This window comes from Aquarana catesbeiana, linkage group LG01 (assembly GCF_042186555.1).
Source record: "Aquarana catesbeiana isolate 2022-GZ linkage group LG01, ASM4218655v1, whole genome shotgun sequence".
In the NCBI taxonomy this organism is placed as follows: domain Eukaryota; kingdom Metazoa; phylum Chordata; class Amphibia; order Anura; family Ranidae; genus Aquarana; species Aquarana catesbeiana.
In genome coordinates, this window is record NC_133324.1 from 326,875,455 (window position 1) to 326,900,408 (window position 24,954).

The 24,954-nt window shown below is 42.4% G+C and overlaps 2 protein-coding genes across 4 annotated transcripts in view; one reads left to right on the forward strand and one right to left on the reverse strand.

Annotated features, from left to right (window-relative positions):
- The window catches only part of SF3A1 (splicing factor 3a subunit 1), a 36,941-nt gene extending 13,182 nt beyond the window's left edge, over nt 1–23,759 (reverse strand). The window contains exons 1-12 of one of the 2 annotated variants that reach the window (XM_073630887.1): nt 23,591–23,759; nt 21,595–21,710; nt 11,697–11,895; nt 8,434–8,691; nt 6,519–6,593; nt 5,748–5,898; nt 4,104–4,300; nt 3,864–3,981; nt 3,596–3,781; nt 2,621–2,742; nt 2,160–2,450; nt 841–1,051 (exon numbers count right to left, since the gene is read on the reverse strand). In XM_073630887.1, coding sequence (XP_073486988.1) covers nt 841–1,051; nt 2,160–2,450; nt 2,621–2,742; nt 3,596–3,781; nt 3,864–3,981; nt 4,104–4,300; nt 5,748–5,898; nt 6,519–6,593; nt 8,434–8,691; nt 11,697–11,895; nt 21,595–21,710; nt 23,591–23,644 — 1,978 coding nt within the window. In that variant the 5' untranslated portion in view covers nt 23,645–23,759. Of the gene's footprint in view, nt 1–840; nt 1,052–2,159; nt 2,451–2,620; nt 2,743–3,595; nt 3,782–3,863; nt 3,982–4,103; nt 4,301–5,747; nt 5,899–6,518; nt 6,594–8,433; nt 8,692–11,696; nt 11,896–21,594; nt 21,714–23,590 lie in introns of both variants that reach the window. The other variant, XM_073630877.1, reaches the window with a different exon arrangement.
- The window catches only part of CCDC157 (coiled-coil domain containing 157), a 49,710-nt gene continuing 48,352 nt past the window's right edge, over nt 23,597–24,954 (forward strand). The window contains exon 1 of one of the 2 annotated variants that reach the window (XM_073630906.1): nt 23,597–24,165. The gene's annotated coding sequence lies outside the window, so the exon portion shown is untranslated. The remainder of the gene's footprint in view (nt 24,166–24,954) is intronic. The other variant, XM_073630898.1, reaches the window with a different exon arrangement.

Sequence of the window (24,954 nt, forward strand, 5' to 3'; positions counted from 1 at the left end):
GACAAATGTCAATAAAAATACTGTTTTATGTGAAATATAATGCGAGTTACATATCAACTGAGGCAACTGAGAGGTGAGCATCGCACGCAATTCTACACAAAAATAAAAACGTTATGGGTTTGGGTAGTTTCATGTAAAGCTAAAATTTAAGCAAATAGTTGATCACACAGATATATGTATCTCAACTATGTTATATGCCAAAATGATATGTAATTTTGTATAGAAAGTGTAGTTACACCTGGTAAGTCAATGTCCTCACTTTTTCCGTTGCAGCAACACCCCCCAACTTTCTGATTGAAAACTGGAGTATCACTTTGCCAAAGAGGTTATCAATCAGCTCTCTCATGTCTGCAAGTTCCTTGTTACATTAACACTGCAAGAAGGTGGTGCCTTAACACAATATTTTTGATAATCCATCAAGTTCAGCCTTAGCCTAGGGTTCACTATTAAAACCTGCATGTGAATCGAACCGCATTTCTGTGCAAGTCGCATGCGATTCTGTGCAGAGCAATTTGAGCCCATTCGTTTTTGACGCCTCAAAATCGCACCATATCAAAATGGTGCAGACTTTTTTTTTTTTACCCACACTGGAATGGGATTGCATGGGCATTTATACCCACGCAATAAAGCTCAGGCAAACACTGCATTTGCAACCCGCTTCTGGGGTGTTAACTTTTAACCAACATCTGCAGCAGTGCGAACCAAGGCTTAAACTGTTTGAAAATTTTTACTGGCAAATGTAAAGAGGTTTTGGGGATTTAGGCATGCAGTTTTATACAACCTAAATATTACCGAAATGTCTACAAAATACTGAATATCTGTAGAGGAAAAAATATGTACCTGCTGGAACAAGCATGTGAGGTGCTCTCTGTGCCATCATGGGAGGTGGGTTTGGTGGCATTGGTACCACATTTATCCTAGGCGCGTGCAGAATAGGAGGCATTGAAGATGCTAAAACAGAACCGGGAGGAAGGCGCACCACAGAGCCCATGGGGGGCCTCTGCATCACAGGTACTGCAGACACCATAGTAGTACGGATTGGTGGTGGCATCTGTTAAAAGATTCAGGTTTAATAATCTGAACAGTGCTACTCAGACAAAGTCCACAGAGTGCTCACATCAACTAATATGCCAATTATATCTGAAAATATATAGTTTATGGCGGACATAAAATTAATGATTTTCTTGACGAGTGAGGTGTTGGAAGGAAACCTTGCCTTAAAATTTCTAAAAGATAAACCTGACCATACAATAAGAGATTTGTTTCAGTCAGCCTGCAGGCTGAAGATTTTTACATCCACAAAAACCATGTATATGTACTACTGCTAGGATATTGCGTTGTGTATAGCTGCAGGTGCTGTTCAGCCCAACTCCTCTGATAAAAGTCAATTGAGTAGTTGAGTCAGCAGAGCCACCCACTGTAAGCATTTTTAGCCAATTCATCTGAATCAGCCCACATTCTAACAGTGTATGGCCAGCTCCAACATCCTCCCCCAAAAAGTTGTATCAGAGCATATAATTGCTACGCCAAAGAAGGGACAGGTAGTATACAAACCGGTCATTAAAATGAATTGAGTCCACAGTAAAATCGGAGGTACAGAATTCAAGTGGGATGACTTTGAAAAAGAGGCTGTGTGATGCACTGTGAAGACCTTAGGGTAGTGGAGGCAACTATATGCCCTCAGAGAACTGCTGAGGGGAGGCGCATCATGACACTTTGGTATAGCACAACTTAAGAGGGGGGGGGGGGGGGGGGGGGGGAACACCACCACTCACACACACACAGTAAGCTAGGGCACCACCCTAACATGCTCACAGTTACATTTTTTTTCTGCTCACTATTACTTTTCTACTGCACACACACGAAAGGCTTTGGCCTTAAATGAATTACCAATAGGTAAAATGATAGTGACAATCCCAGCATTAAATATTATATTTATAAAACCTACACATTCTCATTTACCAAATTTAAAATGAAAGTTTTATATTGCCAAGAACGATGACCTATTTTTTTTTTTTTTTTTTCAGTCTTCCTACTTGTATTACTAATATAAAATAAATATTATATATATATATATATATATATATATTTTTTTTTTTCCCCCCTCTCATTCCCACACTGTAAAAAGCCACAAAAGAAAAGTGAAAGTAAAAACTTACAGATGGTGGCCGGGATACAGGAGGATTCATATGCTGGTGCATAGACACTGGTGGTGGAGGTCTTGGAACAGAGGTGATGGGAGGAACAGAACTGGGCATGGTAGGTGCAGAAGATGGAGACGGCTGTGTGATTTCATTGGGCTTGCTAGGTCCAATCTTGTCCTTGCCATCCTCTTCAGGAACCAGACCTTTAGCCTTATGGATTGCCTCAATTTGTTCCTGTAGCGTTATATTGGCCTGTGCAGCTTGTTGGGTACGTGCCATGCTTCCAGAGTGTCCATCCCATGTAACCTGAACATGACAAAAATAATTATACCACACGTTACCAAGAATTAACAAGTTTTAAAAATGTAAATCCTCCTGCATTACTGTATGTTAACCATTGCTTCATCATACGTTCTAAACTGTGTATATTGATTTGAAGTTTTATCACCAGTTTGTTACAGAACACATTAAAATACCTTCTCCTCTGGTTTCTGGATCTCCTCCTCTCCAATCTTTTTACCAATAGCCGTTTCTTCAACACCGAAAATATCGGTACGACGTTCAGCCAACTGCTTCAAGCTGCTTTCAATATCCAACCCTGATGAAGAAAGATTGAAAGACAAAAAGGATGAAACACAAAAAAGTACATCCAAATTTTAAACACAAACGAAAAATAGGCAGAAAGGGACAAGTGTGGGTGTACAATTCTCTCCCTCTTTCAGAGCAGGGTATTTTACAGACAGCCTTCTTAGTGCTCATATAAAACCAAGAAAGAACGTAAATAAAACTGAACTTGAGAACATTTGGCTAACCTATAAAAGAAGTTTCAAGTGGTTATAAACCCATATATATACCCAGTGAAGGGATTATTCCCGGCTGATGAAGCAACGCCTCCTACATAAGTTGTACATGTTTATCTGCAGTCCTCTCTTCTCTACGTCCATTCAAAATGACAATGAAACTTAGTGCCTTTAATTGAGACAAATACACACTATAGAGGGTTATGCTTTGTTCATATTCCATGTCCAAGGTTTAGGAACACTTTCAAAAGGATAAGTTCACCCTTTGACAAAAAATAATGCATATTTTTTTTGTTGTAGGAGTCTGTAAAGCATTGCACCAGTTTTCAGCAGATCGCTGATGCCATGTAGGACTCCTACAGACCTGTCTGTGTATCCGATTGCTCGTACCTCCTATGGGCAAGCAGATACTGATAGGAAAAAAAACAAACTACCACAGCGCTCAGAGCGCCTTAGCGCATGTGGGGAATTTTCCATTCACAGAAAACTAAATGAGAGCCACAGCTGGGCGGAGGTTTTTTCCCCCGGGGGGGGAAAGCGGGGGTGGGGGAGGACAAGTTCACCTTTCATAACATGTTACACCTTGTATGTTCAGTTAAAAAAAATGTACTGTTTTTCATAAACCATGTTGCTAAATTCTGTACTGTTCACCTGGAGCATAAACTTCATCATCCCCTTGCTTCTCTCGGATGGAGCGATCTCTCTGCTCTAACCAACGAGGATCCAAAAGTCCAATACGCATGTGCTCCTGCATCTTGCTGGCAGGAATCTTCTCCCCAGTAATAGGAGATACAAGGTATTCATCGGGTGCAGGAGCAGGTGGTTGTGGTTTAGAAGCTAAGAGAAAAGAAACACAAAGTGGTTAAGGACTTGGCACTACAGCAAAACACATTTGGAGTAGTGGAGAATGGTTACCAACCTTTTGGATCGTAATCTTTACGAACTATTACTTGATCTGGTGTGGGAGGTAAAGGTGGTGGCATTGGTGACTCAGGAGGAAGTGGAGCTTTCTGTGCATAATCTTCATCATCTGAACCCTGTAAAGGAAAAAAAACCCCACACACATTAAAGGTCAACGTTGGCTACATGGACAAAGGATATAAATCACGTAGGAGGAGGAGGAAAAAAAAAAAAAAAAAAAAAGCTATAGCTACATCACCTCATCCATATCCTGCACTTGAGTATCCTGATCCATCTGAGATGTGCTTTCTTCAGCCTTGCTATCCTTTACTTCCTCTTCCTCATCAGACTCTACTTCCATTTCAACTTCCTCACTTTCACCAAATTTCTCGTATCGCTCTTGGATCAATATGCGGGCACCCAGTTCCTCCGGTGTTGTGGGAGGTGGAAAGTTGCCTGAAACAAAAACATACCCTTTTTATCAATTCAATGCCCCATATGATTAAAAAAAAAAAAAAAAAAAAAAAGACTGTATAGTCTTTTTAAATACTTTTTATTTATTTATTTATTTTTTTAGGTTTATCACAAAAAATACATTTTTCATTAAAAATCACGTTATCCATGTTTAAAAAGTGGTTATATTGTTAATGAACTCCCTACAATAAAAGTATAACTAAAAGGCAAACCCATCTCCATTTGTCCCGTTTACCATCATTGAAAGTAAAAGAAAATCCCAAATTTTGGGTTGTCCCCAAAAAAGTCAGAGGGGAAATGTTCCAATGGGGACACTAGTATCGAGGGGTCCCCAAGGATTTCCCTCATTTTACAGGGATTTCCTCTCCTGGGACAGAAGTGAACAAATAAATAAATCTGACAGGGGTAAAAACCCTCCCTTGCTCTATGCAAAATGAAAGTGAAAGTTTTGCCTATAGTTTACTTTAAAAGAAAAGAAAGAAGGATGAAAGAAGAAGGTTCTACTTCTTGTATCGCCCCCTCACCTCCCTAAATACTTACCCGAGACCTATCTTAATCCAGCGCTGTGCCCATTCGCAGTGGTGCTGGTTTATGTTCCTTTCCTAACAGGACACAGAGGCAGCAGCGGGAGCCATTTAGGAGCCTTGTGTGTGCAGCAGCTCCACCAGACCCCCTAATACACGAGCCCCATCTTGATCCAGCGATGTGCATGTCAGCCTCGGCTATTTGGGGACTCTCCCTCCTTAATGGTTGAGACAGCAACTTGCGCCATTGGCCCCCGCTGCTGTCAATCACAACCAGTGAGCCGAGAGAGAGAGCTGAGCTGTGGTTGAATGGACACAAAGAGCAGTGGCTCGTGAGAGAACCTGCTTGGGTGCCCCTAGAGCAAGCTGCTTGCCCTGGGGGCACACAGCAGAAGGGAGGAGCAAGGAGCACCGGTGGAGGAACTGAGAAGAGGAAGTTTGAGGCTGCTCTGTGCAAAACCATTGCACAGAGCAGGTAGAGTATAACATGTTTGTTTTTTAAAGCCAAGCCTGTAATTTTACTTTAAGTCAAAAGAAATGACCCATACAGGGATTTAGAGAGTGTCCGCTTCTGCTGTGTGCGCTATAGAAAACCCATAATATGCTGCAATTCCCATCTGTGTGTTAAATGTTTAAAGGAAATATCGATTATAAAAATGGCGCGCTTTCATTACATTTTCTCTGCTGACAACTAAGAGGGCATTGCCCCTCACTTAAGAGTTTTCCAATCAAACCAAGCTATTCTAAATTAAGGGTGGAAAGACAAAAACAAACTTTGTTTTATATATAAAAAATTAGAAACGCGGAATGCATTTTTTGGTGAAAGCAAATGTTGGGATAAGAGGAGCAATAAAATCATATTTGAAGGATTACAAATTCCCACTGAAGCAGTGATCAGTTCTTACCTTGCTCATTAGGCTGGAAGTCAACGGTTTCCACTACTACAAAATCATGCCAATCTATTTGTGCATAGGCCACACGTTCTCGCTCTTTCTCCTCTTCCTCTTTTTTTCTCTCCCTTTCCTGGAACTTGGCCCACTCCACGCGGTAACGCACCTAAACATAGGGAAGATGAAAATTTAAAAGCAAGGTTCCAAATAATCTGTCGACCTGATGGTTGAATCTGCTTCACAGACTGTTTCCACCACACTGTAGGCAGGGGAGGACAAAGTAATCAAACAATTTGTCTAGAACAAACATAATTCAAGAAGGTATTCAACCAAGTATCTTGAATACAGACCAGGTGCACTTATTTATTCATTTAAAAAAGGAGTTTTAGAACCCTAAAAAAGGTCACCAAGTCTAAATTAAATGCATTTCATTTCCACTGACATTTAATATGTATATACAAATATATAGAATAAATTCCACTTGCTTTTCTGCGAATTACATTGAACATCACTATTCTTTAGTCAAAACTGTCTAAAACAGACTGTACTTTGCTTCATAACAGTAAACACAATGTCAAATGAATAAAATATTAAAAACAGACCTGAGCCAGAAACGCTTTTATAAAAAAAGTTAAATACTTTAGATTGTTAAACAAACGGTCTTAGAGATTAACAGAAACCCGATAAAGGAGAAAAAAAAAAAAAAAAGAGAAGAAGGAATGTGGTTTGGATTGTAAAACGTTAATAAAAAAAAACCTGCAGCCAAAAAAAAGATTGGACAATTACCTGGTCTAAAACTTCTGTGGGGTTCTCGGCTTCTTTCTTCAGCTTGATGAGTAATCCCTTTGGAGGAATCAGGATCTGAAACAGACGAAGAGATCACTTACTAAGTATTATCCAGTGTCAGGGAAGGAGAGCTCACACGGTCATCTTTATTAATAGCTTTGTAATAAAGTCAGTCACATCCCAGCCAGCCTGCAATGACTTGCTGTTGAACAGCTGCCCGAGCATACATAGGAAACAGACGTAGTATTAAATATATTCAAACACAATTATCTTATACCAGAAGGACCGCAGCTTGCTTCCTGTGGGAAACATGTAGAAATGTTTTTTGCCTTTACAAGAAAATATTCTTAAATATACTATATTATCCCTAAAGGGACAAAATAGTCAAAAACGGAGAGCATTTGTATTATAGTTGCTTTGTTGTGTAGTTGGGAGATGGAGTAAGACACAGACAGGGATATTTATAAAAAGGGGAAAAGTAGGCAGATAGTTTTATATTTCCTTTGTGTTTAATGATTTTGCATTTGAAAATCATCAAACTTTAGCCTAACAGATCAGCTGCTTGTCATTTTAATTCCTTAATGCACAACTACGATATTCTGCTGCTGTTATGTTTTTTTTTTTTTTTTTTTTTTATAGATTTACAAAATTTCAGCACACTTTTAATTTGGTAAAGCAAGAGCTTAAAGCGTATGTGATTCAGTAAATCTGTTAATATTCAACCTCCTGACCCAAGCTGTCCAGCAAGAGTGACAGTTAAGAGGGTTTTGATAAACCATTTAACACCAACAAGAGTGCTTACAATGGTTACCTGTTATTCATGTAAAACCTTTAACCCAACTGCTTAGAAAGTATTAACTTGAGTTTGGCTTTAATTCATTAGTCAAATCCCATTTTGCTAGTTCATCTAATACTGCCCTCTTCACAAGCAGACAATGCTGCTGTCCAAGAGTCCATTTCAGTTTTACTGCTACAGGGCAGCAGCTGTGCGCTGGATCACTTATACATACACGCGATTCTGCACTTCTGCCTGCAGAGGGCACGCGCCACTGGTGGGCCGCTTCTGCTGCGATAATTCAGCACAGACGTCGATCTGCAAGTGCCAGGCACTCGATGTCCGCCGGCACCCACCGATCATTGAGCATAGAAACAAGACAGAGTTCTGTTCTGACAGGGAAAGGGGGTGGGGGATAAGGGATGGATTCTGTGTTTCCGCAAAGCAGCACAGTTAACTCTTTTTGATCATCCCTAGATGTTTAAGCCCTTCCCAGCCAATGTCATTAGCACAGTGACAGTGCATATTTTTAGCACCCATCACTCAAGAGAAAAAAAAAAAAATTTTTTTATAATATATATATATATATATATATATATATATATATATATATATATATATATATATATATATATATATATATATATATATATATATATATATATACACACACATACACACACACACACACACATATATATACATACACACACACACACCAGGATGAGCTCCGCCGTGTTCCCACACTCCACGTGCCGAGCGGGCTCAGCACGTGGAGTGTGCGAACACGCCGGAGCTCATCCTTAGTAGACACTATAATGTTTGTGTAAATCAATATGCGCTTATTGGGTTTTCTTTTTTTTACCAATTGCATATGGATTTGGATTTATTGGATATGTTTTATAGCAGAAAGTAACATTTTTCTCAAAATAGTTGTTTTTGTTTATAGTGCAAAAAAAAAAAAAAAAAAAAAAAAAAAAAAAAAAAAAAACGCAGTGGTGCTCAAATACCACCAAAAGAAAGCTCTATTTGTGGGAAAAATGATGTACATTTTATTTGTGTACAGCCCTGCATGACTTTAGACAGCAAAAGGTCTATAACAAATTAGCTGTGGCCCGAGTTCAGCTTTGAAGAGGATACCTTCGTATATTGTTCCACAAGCTTGGTGAAGTAATTGAAAAGACTGTGCTGGGGCCGCAGAAAGTCAAATTGGTAATTCCTCTGTTCCTTCTGCATCAGTTGTGTTAAAAATTGGCGTCCGTTACGAGCCACAAATTGAGCTGTCAGTTTCACCACATCCAGGTCAAAGGCAGAGATAGAAGGTGGATCAGCTACAAACTCAAACTCTGGAGGAGGTTCCTTTGGAACTATGGTTTCTTGAACAACCTGTGCTTGAACCTAAAAAAAAAAAAAAAAAAAAAAAAAAGAAAAACACGAGCTTAGTACAGCAATTATAAGAATGCACCCAAAACTAAACAAATCATTTGGCGCTTTTTTTTGAAGGGGTGGATTTTAAAGAGAAAGTAAACCCTGATGGGTTTTACTTCCTCTTCATTCCCCCGGCAATGTAAAAGCATAATGGGCTAGGTATGCATTGCATACGCATCGCTGGTGGAAGCATCCATCTTCGCCCCTCTTCCTTCCGGGTGCCGCGGACTCTGGCTCTGTGACTGGCCGGAGCCACGTGACGTCACTCCCGCACATGCGTGCGGGAGCCGCCAGTCATGGCACAGGCTGGGGAAGAAATGGCACGGAGGGGAGTTTCTTCACTGCGCATGCGCCAATGACATCGGCACAGTACAAGGTAAATATCTCCTAAAAACGGCACACGTTTAGGAGATATTTTCAGTACATATAAGTAAGCCTTACCTATATGTAAAAATGTCTCAGGGGGGTTTTACAACACTAATATTTTTACAACACTAATATCAATTTAAAAGTGGGAGTAAACTCCCATGCATAATTTTACCAAAAGGCAAGCCTATAGGTACTGTAAAATATCTCCTAAACGTGCACACGGCCTTTCCTTCAGAGTCCTGTGCGATAAATGGCAGCTCCGGTCACCCACACAGCCCGAGTCCGTGTACACGGAAGACTGACCGGGTGAAGATGGAAGATTCGTCAGCGGTGCCATGCGCTGCTGGAAGGCTTTACATAATCAGCTAGTATGCGATACATACTAACATTATGGCTTTACCTTGCGGGTTAGAAAAAAAAAAAAAACAAAAAACAAAACAACCACACACATACAGCTTTAACTGCAACATAAGTCAAAAAAGGAAAAAAACCGCGCTATAAAATGATATAAACAATGATCCAAATATAAAGTCTCACAAAAAATGAAATGAATAGCCCCGTTACAGTCCAGACAAAGAAGACGAGTATGTGATAAAAATTCTTCCAAAAGAAACAGTGAAGGTGGATACAGTTTAGCAGGACCCACCAATATATAATGCGCTTACCAGACGTAAGCCATAAAAGGACGAGTGGCTTAAACCCAGCCTGGGCCTTTATATATATGCTCCAGATGAAACAGGAAAGGGCGCCCTCGTTCCATAGATCCACAAATTATGATCCGAAAAAAATAACAAAAGATATATAGCGTAATATTGTTTACATAAACACCACGCCAAACCAAAAAAAGAAGTGACACTCAATTGACCTTAAATCATGTGTAATCATATAAACTCCTATGCTAAATAGCTAGGACAATGTGGTGAGTATCATGCAAACATGCAAAAATAAAATCAAAAAGTCAAAATATGAGTGACAAATTATAAGTGGGTGAAAAATGCAACGACTCCCAAAATCTGCTTACCAGATATAATTGGGCAGTCGGCGTGTATAAATCACCTCAAAATTTCATAACAGATTTGTGAAGAGAGAAACTCTCACCAGGTGCTGAAAAAACTAATAGTACGAGCTGCTTACCAGAAGGCAGACCCTCATATGCAAATCTAGTGAAATCAGGAACCCAACACCAAAGGAAGCAGACACTAAACGGACCTTAGGGAATGTCCCCTTACCAGACAAATCAAGCAGACAGGCAGATATATTGCAGTCTCAGCCAGACTCCCGAATGGATCAGTGTAATCACGTCTTGCCCTCTCAGTCCGGACTTTGGCTGTGATGTGAAAATCCGAAGACTACGCTGCTGATCCTTTCCCAAACTCTGTAAATCCTCTCCATACAATGCTTCTTCCCGTTTCATCCCACACTAGAGGTCCAACAAGGTTTAGCTGAGGCTTTGGTTGGCGGCCTACCAACCAAAGCCTCAGCTAAACCTTGTTGGACCTCTAGTGTGGGATGAAACAGGAAGAAGCATTGTATGGAGAGGATTTACAGAGTTTGGGAAAGGATCAGCAGCGTAGTCTTCGGATTTTCACATCACAGCCAAAGTCCGGACTGAGAGGGCAAGACGTGATTACACTGATCCATTCGGGAGTCTGGCTGAGACTGCAATATATCTGCCTGTCTGCTTGATTTGTCTGGTAAGGGGACATTCCCTAAGGTCCGTTTAGTGTCTGCTTCCTTTGGTGTTGGGTTCCTGATTTCACTAGATTTGCATATGAGGGTCTGCCTTCTGGTAAGCAGCTCGTACTATTAGTTTTTTCAGCACCTGGTGAGAGTTTCTCTCTTCACAAATCTGTTATGAAATTTTGAGGTGATTTATACACGCCGACTGCCCAATTATATCTGGTAAGCAGATTTTGGGAGTCGTTGCATTTTTCACCCACTTATAATTTGTCACTCATATTTTGACTTTTTGATTTTATTTTTGCATGTTTGCATGATACTCACCACATTGTCCTAGCTATTTAGCATAGGAGTTTATATGATTACACATGATTTAAGGTCAATTGAGTGTCACTTCTTTTTTTGGTTTGGCGTGGTGTTTATGTAAACAATATTACGCTATATATCTTTTGTTATTTTTTCGGATCATAATTTGTGGATCTACGGAACGAGGGCGCCCTTTCCTGTTTCATCTGGAGCATATATATATATATATATAAAGGCCCAGGCTGGGTTTAAGCCACTCGTCCTTTTATGGCTTACGTCTGGTAAGCGCATTATATATTGGTGGGTTCCGCTAAACTGTATCCACCTTCACTGTTTCTTTTGGAAGAATTTTTATCACATACTCGTCTTCTTTGTCTGGACTGTAACGGGGCTATTCATTTCATTTTTTGTGAGACTTTATATTTGGATCATTGTTTATATCATTTTATAGCGCGTTCTTTTTCCTTTTTTGACTTATTTTGGTGGGCCACACTTAAGACCGCAGCTTGTTTGTTCTTTCCTTTTTTCTTTTCCAAGCGCAGTTTTTTTCGTTTTATTTAACTGCAACATAACACATTTTAGGAAACTACCTTGTTTACATTTGTGGCACAATCACATACCTTCTGAGGAAGCTGCTGTCCAGACTGCTGCTGCATAACTTTAGGTATTGCAGCAGATGGCTCCTGCGCTTTTCCCTCTTTGAACTCATTGACCTTGTGACGGTAGTAGGCATGATAAGGATCATTTGGATTCAAGAAATTAAATTTAGGATTGTTGATTTCATTTTGGCGGATTCTGGCTTCAAACTCAGGGCCATTTCTGTCACAGAAAAAAAAAAAAAATGCATGTCAGACAGTTTTCTCAAAAATTCAGGTATCTGCTTCTTAAAAGAAAGTAATAAAGAATCATATGCAGCAAGGCCAGTAGGCTGGAAAATAAACACTACATAGTTATAATTTGAGTTGGAAAATTTGCCAACACTCATTTATAGGAAACTAGCATGAGGGGAACATGGCCACTGCCAGTGCTGGCTGACCTGTCCTTTTGAAAAAGCCGATTGTGTGGCTGTCATGCTCACCTTATAGCTTTAAAAAGAGTTAGCTGACCTTTACCAAAAAACTGCCTATGCAGGTAAAGGGCATCTGTAGATAAAAAACAGTGCAGCTTCAACTAAAGTTCAGAAATGTCCTTGCTACAGGCCATTTATATATTTCATGAAGCCTGACCTGAAAATTCCCAGGATGTTGATAAGGACATTGCTAAGAGAGGCCCAGCTATTACTGTTCACCTTCAAGAGGAAGTAAACCCTGGTAGCCCATTATGTATCACTTACCTGACACCGAAGTCCACGATGTCACCATTGTCCCCAAGAGCAGGGAGCATCCATCTTCGCCCCTCTTCCTTCCGGGGCCGCGGCTCTGTGACTGGCTGGAGTCGCGTGACGCCACTCCCATGAATGCGCGCGGGAGCCGTCAGTCACGGCATGACCCCTATTAGAAACGGCGCGATGTGCCCTTTCTAAAGGGTGCATGCGCCGATGACATTGGCACTCATCTTTAGTAAATATCTCCTAAACCGTGGAGGTTTAGTAAATATTTCAAACACCTACAGGTAAGCCTTAATATAGGCTTACCTGTAGGTAAAAGTGGTTGTACAATCACTTTCACAGGAGTGAGCTCTCAAACGCTGAAGTCAGAACTATTGCATCATGGGTGAGAAAGTGCATGTGAGGGGGGGTGGTGGGGGGTTTCAGAGCAAAAGCCTACTCCTGTGATTGTTAAGGTGAACAGTAACAGCTGGCCTTCTCTTAGCAGCATCCTGAGAGTTTCCCAGTCATGCTTCACGAGGTAAATGGCCTACACATATAGCAAGGATATTATTTATTTTTGGTCAAAGCTTCACAACTTGTTTTGATCTACAGAAGCCCCTTATCTGCACATGCAGTTTTTTGGTAAAAGTGAACTATGCATTTAAAAGGGCAACTACAAAAAAAAAAAAAAAAATTGGGTTTTTTTTTTTTTTATAACAGCTTACCTGTAAAATCCTTTTCTTGGAGTACATCACGGGACACAGAGCCACAGTAATTACTGTATGGGTTATATAGGCACCTTTAGGTGATGGACACTGGCACACCCTAGACAAGAAGTTTAACCTCCTATATAAACCCCCCCCCCCCCCCCCCCCCCACTGGGAGTACTTTAGTTTTGTAGCAAAGCAATACACATGTAACCAGAAAGAGGGGAGGGACATCTGTGTCCCGTGATGTACTCCAAGAAAAGGATTTTACAGGTAAGCCATTATGAAAATCCTATTTTCTTTATCGTACATCACGGGACACAGAGCCACAGTAATAACTGTATGGGATGTTCCAGAGCAATGCTATCTGAGGGGAGGGAGCCACAAACAAAAAGTAGTGGGAATCAGACCTGAGGACCTATACTGCTGCCTGCAGCACACTGCGCCCAAAGGCAATATCCTCATGCCTTCTTACATCCACCTGATAGAATCTGGTGAATGTATGGACTGAAGACCAAGTTGCAGCCAGTGTTAATTTTGTCGACTAAAACATTTTAGTCGACTAAATGAATACCATTTTAGTCAACTAAAATACGACTAAAACAATTGAGATGACTAAATTACGATTAAAACTAAAAATGCCATTTTAGTCAAAAGACTAAGACTAAAACTAAATTGAAATATGACTTCAAAATTAACATTGGTCTGTAGTGCATATTCATACCTCAATAACATAAATAACATATTAGATTTTTCACTCCAGCAGTATATAATGAGTTTGGAAATTGTAAAGAAATGTGAACTAATGCATTACAATTTAACTACACTCATTAGATTTTAGTCGACTAAAATGAGTTTTAGTCGACTAAAATGAGTTTTAGTCGACTAAAATGAGTTTTAGTCGACTAAAATGAGTTTTAGTCGACTAAAATGAGTTTTAGTCGACTAAAATGAGTTTTAGTCGACTAAAATGAGTTTTAGTCGACTAAAAGTAATTACAGAAGACTAAAATGGGACTAAAACTAAAATGCTATTTTAGTTCTAAGACTAAAACTAAATCAAAATTTGCTGCCAAAATTAGCACTGGTTACGGCCTTGCAGATTTGAGCCATGGAAGCTTGGTGATGCACTGCCCACGAAGCACTGACAGTCCTGGTGGAGTGCACTTTGATTTGAAAAGGTGGAACTTTCCTATTCAAACCATAAGCTTGAATTACTTGCCGAATCCACTTAGCAATAGTAGGATTGACGCTGCCTGTCCTTTCCTAGGACCTTCAGGCAACACAAATAAAACATCCGTTTTCCGAATCTGAGCAGTTGCCTCCAAATAGATTTTGACTGCTCTCGCTACATCCAGAGAACGTAGCGACTTACCTTCCGTAGAACAGGGTTCTGGAAAAAAAGAAGGTTGAAAAATATCCTGGTTTATATGAAAACTACCTTTGGCAGAAAGCTAGGATGAGGACGCAATACTACTCTATCCTTGTGAATAATTAAACATGGCTCTTTACAAGAAAGTGCAGCCAATTCTGATACTCTTCTTGCAGAAGATATGGCTACCAGAAAAACTAGTTTCCTTGGCAAGAGGACCAATGGAATATGTCGCAGTGGCTCAAAAGGCGGTTTCTGTAATGCCGACATAACTAAATTCAAGTCCCAAGGGTTCAGGGGTGACCTAACTGGAGGATTAAGTTGCGTTACTTCCTGTATAAAGCTACGGACCAAAGAATGCGAAGCAAGTGGTCGTTGAAACAATACCGACAAGGCCGAGACCTGGCCTTTGATGGTACTCAAGGCCAGCTTCATCTCTAACCCCATTTGCAGAAAAGCAAGTATTCTACCTATGACATACTTTCTGGGATGCCAACTCCTGCATTCACACCAGGACACATATGACTTTATAATAAATGACTCTGGAAGCCGGCTTCCTTGCATTAATCAATGTAAATATCACTGAGCCTGAAAACCCATGATTCTTCACAATGAGGGTTTCAATAGCCAAGCGTTTGTAAGGTAGGATGGAACACTGGTACCTGCGAAAGCAGGTCTGGACGCGGTGGTAGGGTCCATGGAGCCCCTACCACCATCTTTACGATCTCTGCATACCAAGATCTTCTGGGCCACAAGAACCACCGACTTCCTTTCCTGCTTGATCCTGCGAAGAAGTCGTAGTAGTAGCAGAATAGGAGGGAATGTATAAATAAGTGAGAACTGATCCCACGGGGTCACCAACGCATCTGTAACGTATGCGAGAGGATACCTTATTATTGACACAAAGTTGTCAACTTTGTCGTTGAACCTGGACGCAAACAGATCTACGTCTGGGATCCCCCATCTTTGGCATATAGCCAAGATGATATCGGGGTGAAGGGACCATTCCCCCGGGAACAACTGCTGGTGACTTAAGTAGTCCGCCTGCCAATTCTCCACTCATGGAATGAAAATGGTCAATATGCACGGCACATGCTTTTCTGCCCAGGTTAGGATAGGATTTACCTCTCCCTGGGCTGCATGACTTCTGGTGCCCCCTTGGTGATTCATATAAGCCACTGCTGTGGCATTGTCATATCGAATCCTGACAGGACAATTCCGCAACCTGAATGTCCAGGCCTTTAGGGCTAGGTGCGCTGCCCGAATCTCCAGAATGTTGATAGGCAAGGTCCTTTCGGTTCTGGACCATTTCCCTTGGACAGTCGCCCCTTCCAGGACTGCTCTCCACCCCGAAAGGCTGGCATCTGTTACCACCTTCCAGGCAACTGGCAAGGAGGATTTCCCTTTTGCAGATTCTCGGATATCCTCCACCAACAGGGGCTCTGGCACACTTTTGGCGACAGACGCATTGGAAAAATCTAGCACTTGGACCTTCCTGTTCCAGGCAGACAGGATACTGTTTTGCAGCAGTCTTGAATGAAACTGAGCACAGGTAAATGCTTCGAATGAAGCCATCATCTTTCCTAACAACCTCAAGCAAAGGCGAATAGAAGGACCCTTCTTCCCCCTGATCACCTGAACCAGCACCTTTATGGTGCCGATCTTTGCTTGGGGTAAAAACACCTTCTGGGCTGTATCTATAACCAGACCCAAGTACTCTAGCCTTCTTAATGGTTTTAAAGAAGATTTTCCCAACCTAGGTATTCCAGGTATTTGACTGTGACCATGCTTTGGTCTAAGAGGGCTACCAACCGGTCTATCAAGAGCAGGTCGTCTAGGTATGCTACAATTGTTATATCTTGAGTCCTTAATCTGGCCAGAAGTTTTGTAAACACCCGAGGTGCAGTAGCTAGACCAAAAGGCAAGGCTACAAACTGAAAATGAAGTTTTTCTACTTTGAATCGCAGATATTTCTGGTGAGTGGGGAAAATAGGCATATGCAGGTATGCATCCTTGATGTCGATTGACGCCAGAAATTCTCCACCTTGTAGGATGGAGGCTACTGATTGGTTTGATTCCATGCGAAAAGAGCGGATATTCAGGAACCGGTTTAGGTGTTTGAGATCTAGAATGGGTCCGACATCTCCATTTGGTTTGGACAACATGAAAAGGTTTGAATAAAACCCCAACCCCTGCTCTTCCATGGGGACCACCATCACCATAATCACCTTTTGCGATAAAAGTCAGTCTAACGCTTGAAAGAGACTTTTTTCTCTGGATCTTTGGCGACATTGGACCTGAGGAAATGAGGAGATGGGAATTTTCGGAACTCCAGTTTGTAACCTAGAGCTATTGTGGAGACCACCCATCTGTCCGGAAACTCCTCCTGCCAGACCCTTGAGAACTGCAGAAGTCTTCCCCCCTCGAATGAGAGGGGACGCCCCTTCATAAAGAGGCCTTAGCGTTCTGTCTTGTAGGTTTCCTCCCCCAGGACTTCTTTTGTCCCTGGTGTTGACCATGAGGTTTACCTCGCGACTGCCTAGAGGCAGATGTCCCTGGCACTGGAGAAAGAGCCTGTTTAAATGAGGGACGGTTAAACTCCTTTTCTTAACTGGCAAAAGGGTACTTTTCCCACTTGATATCTTTGTCCAAATCATCCCCAAACAGCCGTTCACCGTGGAAGGAAAAACCAGCCAGGAGCTTTTTGCATGGCGCTTCGGCTGACCAACTTTTCAATCATAAGATTCTATGCATATGCACCAACCCAAGCATAAGGCAAGAGGTCTGAAGAATAGAATCTCCAATTGCGTCAATTGCAAAACAGCAGCTCGGCTAAATCTTGATGTGCCGCCTTATCAGTGCCTGCCAGTGCCACCTTATCAGTGCCCATCAGTGAAAGAGAAAACTTACTTGATTACAAAATTTTATAACAGAAACAAAAGCAAAACTTTTTAATAAAATTTTCGGTCTTTTTTTAAATTTGTTTAGCAAAAAATAAAAACCTCAGAGGTAATCAAACACCACCAAAAGAAAGCTCTATTTGTGGGAACAAAATGATAAAAATTTAGATTGGGTACAGTGATGGATGACTGCGCAATTGTCATTCAAACTGCGACAGCACTGAAAGCTGAAAAGTGGTCTGGGCAGGAAGGTGTACAAGTGCCCTGTATTGAAGTGGTTCGGCATTACAACATTTACTTAAAAAAGGAGAAACCCCATAAGAATTAGAAAAATTCCTTAGGAATCTCCACTTACCTTATCCTGCTGCAGGGTTCTGTGGTAAACCAGACAGACCCAATCTTCACCACTCACCGTGGGCTTTAAAAAAAACCTTCAAGGACCAGGGCCCCTTTTTATCAGGGGTTCCACATCCTTGGACCCGTAAAAGCACCCCGCCAGGAAATATGGCAAAAAAAAAAAAACACACACACACCACAAGCACTGGATCCTGGGGTCCAGCTCTCTAAAAAGAGAAGAGTTACAGGAAAAACCTTGTTTCTTCCAACACGAGGGCCGAGTACCATTCAATTTGGCCTAAAAAGACACTGACTGGATCCGGCTGCATGGCTTGCCCCAGCAAGGATTTCACCAGCGGAGCTCAGCACAGCACATCTTCACTCGTGACCAACAACTAAGACACTGGTGAAAAAACTGAGGTACTCCCGGTAAGGGGGGGGGGGTTAAACTTCCTGTCTAGGGTGTGCCAGTGTCCATCACCTAAAAGGTGCCTACATAACCCATACAGTAATTACTGTGGCTCTGTATCACGTGATGTACGATAAAGAAATATATATACCGTATTTATTGGCGTATAACACGCACTTTTCCCCCCTGAATATCAGGGGGAAATCTTGTGTACATGTTTTACGCCGATTCCTGCGGTCTGAGTAGGAGGGGGCAGGCGCTGCATTACACAGAGCGGCGATCTCCTGTGTACCTGGCACACAGTCCCGCCTTCTGGCCCAGGATTGGACTTCTCTTCTGTCGATCACAGGTGGCGGGACTGTGTGCGACTGATCGCCGGGTACACAGGAGATCACAGCACTGTGTAATCTGGCACTGGCGAGGCTGCAGATGAGCAGGGATGTGCAGACTGCATTCATGGGCACTGGTGAGGCTGCATTATTGGGCACTGGTGAGGCTGTGGATGGACTGTGACCCTTATTTTGCTTCAAAGTTCTTTATTTAAAATTTAAGGTTTTTTTCCTGAAACTTCCCTCTTAAAATGAAAGTGCGTGTTATACGCCGATAAATACGGTATATAGCATGTACAATTGTAATTTAATGTTATTAAAAATTAGCTTTCCTTTTCAATCTGCTGTGCTGTAATTTTCTGTAAAATTGCAAATGCAGTGCAATATGGCAACCTGGAGGCATTCTGTAAAAGAATGGTGTGAAGACAAGCCCCAGAAATGTTATTTCCTAGTTGCGATTGGCCGATTGATTTTTCCAGAAGTCTGAACTAAGATACAAGTCAGATTTTGGGCATCATCTGCAACAAAATGTAAGTATGTAAGCATGTAGCCAAGAAATCAGAAAGAAGGCCTTGAGAGAGTCCTTATCACTCTCCCGCTAAATGAACCATGGACTTAAGCACTGCTCCAGACAGACGCTGTCCCCAGCTCCCCCACAGGAATTCCAGGCAAAAAAATATTTGTAGAACCTTATGCAGTGGATGCTCAGGCTGAAAAGGAGTGTCTGGGGGGGTGGGGGGGTTAGAATGTGCAATCACAGTGCCCTACTGGTACACCCTGGCCACTCCCCGACCCTTTCCTCCAGCAGGGTTGAGGTGCACCCAGAAATGACCTCACTGGAAATGCACAACTGCCATTTCCGTAAATCTTGGTATACCCCCATCATTTTTTCCTCCCCAGTATCTAGGACCACCGACACTCGCCCATGGTTCACCAGGTGGACAACACCAGTATTCATCCCGGCACTACCAACAAAAGCTGCAGGAGCTGCCTGACAATCATAACTGATGCAATATCCCGCTGGAAGAACACAGAACAGAACACTCTCCGATAAGGAGAGTTGGTGACACAAGCACATGTTACTAGCCACCTGGAAGGGGCCTGACTGCCAGAGTTATCAGAGTCAGGGAAACAAACATTATAAAGCGTACTCCTGGAGCAGTGGTTCTCAACCTTGTCCTCAAGTACCCCCCCAACAGGCCATGTTTTCAGGTTTTCCATTATCTTGCACAGGTGTTTTAAATCAGTCAATGGCTTGGTATTTTGAACAGCTATTTTATCTAAGAGAAATTCCCAAAACATAGCCTGTTGGGGGCACTTGAGGACAGGGTTGAGAACCACTGTCCTAGAGGACAGAAACAAAAACTGAGATGAGGGAGGGGCTTTTTAATCTCTGTTCTGGTTTGTGTTTCCTGTTGAAGGTGGAGCCAATCATCTCTCAAGTAAAGATGACCTGGAAAATGATTTAGAAAATTCTGACAGCTTTGAATCCGTAACTTTGCATACTAAGCCTGGGTTCACACTTGTGCAATGCGGTAACCAGCGCGATTACAGCATTGCATCTCTCCCACAGGCAGTTCACACTGCCCTTTGCGAACCGCTGTGGGTGTCAAGGACACCCCCAGATCAGTTCACAGATCGCAGTCCGAACTGTCAACTCGCACAGGAATCAGATCACATACAGTGCCTTGCAAAAGTAATCGCAACCCTTGACATTTTTCGTGTTTTGTTGCCTCAACCTGGAATTAATATGGATTGAGGATTTGCATCATTTAAATTTACAGAACATGCCCACAACTTTGAAGAAGTTTTTTTTTTAGTGTGAAGCAAACAAGGAGGACAAAATAACAGAAAAAGTCCATGTTTATAACTATTCACCCCCCTAAAGTCAATACTTTGTAGCCACCTTTTGCGGCTATCACAGCTCCAAGTTCCTTTTTGATAAGTCTCTATGAGCTTTCCACATCTTACCACTGGGATTTTTGCCCACTCCTCCTTGCAAAACTGCTCCAGCTCCTTCAAGATGGATGGTTTGCGCTAGTGAACAGCAATCTTTAAGTCTGACCACAGGTTTTCTATTGGAGTGAGGTCTGGGCTTTGACTAGGCCATTCCAACACATTTACTTGTTTCCTCTTAAACCACTCAAGTGGTACTTTAGCAGAGTGTTTGGGGTCATTGTCCTGCTGGAAGGTGAACCTATGTCCTAGCCTCAAATCACACACAGAGTGGTAAAGGGATATTCTTGAGCAAAACCTGTACTTAGCACCATCCATCTTTCCCTCAACTCTGACCAGTTTCCCAGTCCCGACTGCTGAAAAACATCCCCACAGCATGATGCTGCCACCATCATGTTCAACTGTGGGGATGGTGTTCTTTGAGTGATGTGATGTGTTGTGTTTGTGCCAGACATAGCGTTTTCTTTGATGGCCAAAAAGTTCAATTTTAGTCTCATCAGACCAGAGCACCTTCCTCCATACATTTTGGGAGTCTCCCACATGCCTCTTCGCAAACTCAAAATGTGCCATTTTGTTTTTTGCTGAAAGTAATGGCTTTCTTCTGGCCACTCTGCCATAAAGCTCAACTCTATGGAGCGTACGGCTTATTGTCGTCCTATGTACAGATACTCCAGTCATTGCTTTGGAACTCTGCGATGTCTGTGAACCTAGGCTGAAGCCAGTGGATAGGCATAACTGTTAACTAGAATTTCCAAAAGAGAGCCTTCAGTAAAGTCACCCACCAATATTTCATTTTTAGAAGGTTTACAATATATGCAGACCTTGTTTGTTTTTTGATAATGTATGCTGGCCAAAGCAAACAAATAAGATCTCTGCAAAATTCCAAAGCCATTGCGTATAATGAAACTAGGGAATCAGGTTGATATGGAATAGTAACGTTAAAAACAAACACCCAACTTTTTCTTAAAATTATTCACTTTAGTAAGCCAAACAAGACCCTCATGAAAACGCACAAAGAAAAAGTTAGCCTGTAGCAACCAAAACTCTACTGCAATTTCCTAAATATGGGAAAAATTAATTAAATGTGGTTACCATCAACAATTTTATACACGAGACTCTGCCAATAATGTCATTCCTGCTACACCACAGATGATAAAATCTAAAAGGGCTGGAGAGAAGGCAAATTAAAACTATCACTTACCTTGCCACAAAGCTTGCTGTCTTGTCCACGATATTTCGGACTTCTGGTGGAGGATAGATAATACCCACAATAGGCTTGGAGGGAACCACCTCCTCTTTTTTTTCCTCCTCCATTTGCTGCTAAAGAATAATAAAAAAAAAAAAAAAAAAAAAAAAAAAAAAAAAAAGTGACTTTGAGGGCCATATGGGGATGGTAGTCCCAATTTGGTACACTCTTGGAGCCCAATAGCTGGCTGCATGTTGATCATCACTATTCTCGTCAATGGAAAGCCAACACTTACTCATAGTAGCAACATTTATGACTTTTAAAGTGTAACTAAACACAAAAGCCTCTTTCACACGGACTGTCCGTTCAGGTCCGCCTGTCAGTTTTTTAGGCGGACCTGAACGGACCCTCCATAGAGCTCTATGGGGCGTCGGATGTCAGCGGTGACATGTCCGCTGACATCTGACCTGCTCTGATCCGAAAAAGTGTAACAGAGGCAAAACCTACTTTTCCATCCGTTTTCGGATCGGATGACGACGGACTCTATGGTCCGTCATCATGCGATCCCCCATAGGGGAGAGCAGCGCTCTGACAGGTCCGTCACTGCACAGTGTGCAGCGACGGACCTGTCATCTTCCTGCTCAGCGGGGATCGGCGGAGCGATACCTGCTGAGCAAGCGGAATACTCACGGGGCGGATCAGTGATGATCCGCTCCATGTGAAAGAGCCCAAAAAGAGTTAACTATATTGCAAATTACAGGTTTTTAGACAAAAAGATGCCAGCATTAGTTTTCTTTTTTAGACTACTTTGGCACCTAGTGATACTGTCATACTAGAACTGGTAGTGTGTTACTGATACTCATTCACTGTACTGGGACAACAGAAAGACGCACTGACTTCCATTCCATTAAACCCATTCATAACAGTTGTTTACATTGTGATCATGTGATAACCTGCCCACTCAAAGCTGGTGGTGTACATGTACGTGAAATTTTACTTCACTAACTTGAAGTTAGTGAAGTGGGGGGCAATCAGTTAAACGCACATGTTAACACAGCAACAAGTGAGGTCACAGATGATACTGTTCTCTTTTATCTAAGACAAAAATTCCTGATGCTCAAATGCAGCACTACAACGTGCAAAATTACGCAACATAGCTCCCCTACTAGGATCAGATTGTATAGCGCCCCCTGGTGGTGATCACAGCTCCCCTACTAGGATCAGATTGTATAGCGCCCCCTGGTGGTGATCACAGATCCCCTACTAGGATCAGATTGTATAGCGCCCCCTGGTGGTGATCACAGCTCCCCTACTAGGATCAGATTGTATAGCGCCCCCTGGTGGTGATCACAGCTCCCCTACTAGGATCAGATTGTATAGCGCCCCCTGGTGGTGATCACAGCTCCCCTACTAGGATTAGATTGTATAGCGCCCCCTGGTGGTGATCACAGCTCCCCTACTAGGATTAGATTGTATAGCGCCCCCTGGTGGTGATCACAGCTCCCCTACTATGATCAGATTGTATAGCGCCCCTGGTGGTGATCACAGCTCCCCTACTAGGATCAGATTGTATAGCGCCCCTGGTGGTGACCACAACTCCCCTATGAACAGATTGTATAGTGCCCCCTGGTGGTGATCACAGCTCCCCTACTATGAACAGATTGTATAGCGCCCCCTGGTGGTGACCACAACTCCCCTACTATGATCAGATTGTATAGCGCCCCCTGGTGGTGATCACAGCTCCCCTACTATGATCAGATTGTATAGCGCCCCTGGTGGTGACCACAACTCCCCTATGAACAGATTGTATAGCGCCCCCTGGGGGTGATCACAGCTCCCCTACTATGATCAGACTGTATAGTGCCCCCTGGTGGTGATCCCCTACTATCATGAGATTATAGCAGTACATATAGAATGTCTCAGTAGACACAGCCTGCCGTCTGCATTACGTATGGCAGCGATAAGACACGGAGAAGACAGTAGGCTCTATACAAGCACAGCTCACATTTACCTGGCCTCCATCGGGCGCCGGAGGCGCTAACATCTGAACGGGACCAGCCGGCATGGTGTCGGCCTTGCTCTCCGGGCTCCCAGCGAATCCTCAGGTGCTCAACACCAAAATGGCGGCACCACGGAGGAGAAAGGGACGGGCGGAAGTGGTGGAAGACACCACACACAGCTCAGGGAGCGGGGGGAGGTTGAAAACTCTGAGTTTCAGAACAAAGTACAGAGGCCAGATTTGTCTGTTAGCGGACAGGCTTTAGGCTAAGGCTGTGTAGTCCTAGCTGAGAGATGGTAGGTACCATTCCAACTAACACATAAACATTCCCCCCACCGCAATTAAAGAATAGCACATTCCAAATAAAACCGGAAATACGCGGCACCGGAAGTCGCTGGAATATGGTTCTTTGTTGCTATGGTAACGGATGTAGTATACTAACAAAGATCGTTTGCGGCTTCCACCAACCGACGTGTCTGTGAATACAGCAATCTCACCCCTGGGGATCCTTCATCAGCCTCGATATGGAATAGTCCTGGAATTATTCCGCACACATGCTCTGTAGTAGTTACATGTCTACAAATAAAGTAAGTTCTTCCCAAACCTATAGCACTGCAAGATGTAAAACATAGAGCTAAACTGCAGGCAGGCAACCTACCCATCTAGAATCTACGTATCGGAGCTTTTTTTTTTTCTTTTCTTTTTGTAGCATTTTAGAAACATAGCCTAATCACCTCCCAACCAGTGATTGGACAGTGAAGGAGCAGCAAAAGACTGATAAAGTCATCTTTCTGTTCTCTCCACCTTGTCAGCATCTTTAGGCTTTAATTTTCAATGAGTACCATTTATATCTGTGCCACTTCAAAGTAGTCCCTGTACTACTTTGGTCTGACTTTGATGCGAGTTGAGGTACATAGACCTCAAGTTTACACATTCAGGCAATCCCTGAATTTGTGCGACTTTCAAGTCGCAGCAGTGTGAAAGAGGCCTAAAATGGAACTAAAGTAGAAAATGCGATCAGGCAGGATCGTTATTTACGAAGAGACATGCTATGTCTCTTTTACAATAAAACAAACTTACCTGTCCGTTCACACTTAAGCAGCACAGTGTACATTCTCATGCCTTGGGGCTGGGATGACTGAACTCCCAGGCACGTGCAAGAAGTTACATCCTCCCACACCAACCAATCAAGATGGCGGAACAAGCCGGGATGAAGATGTCAGTGTGGACATCAGATTGTTAAAGCAGAGGTGAGTATCACAGAGTTGAGTTCCACTTTAAAGAGAAGCTATAATGGTTTTAGGTCAGTTTTATTTTATTTATCATGTTCTTTAGCAAGGAACATACATTCCACATTAATAATTATGCTACCAAAA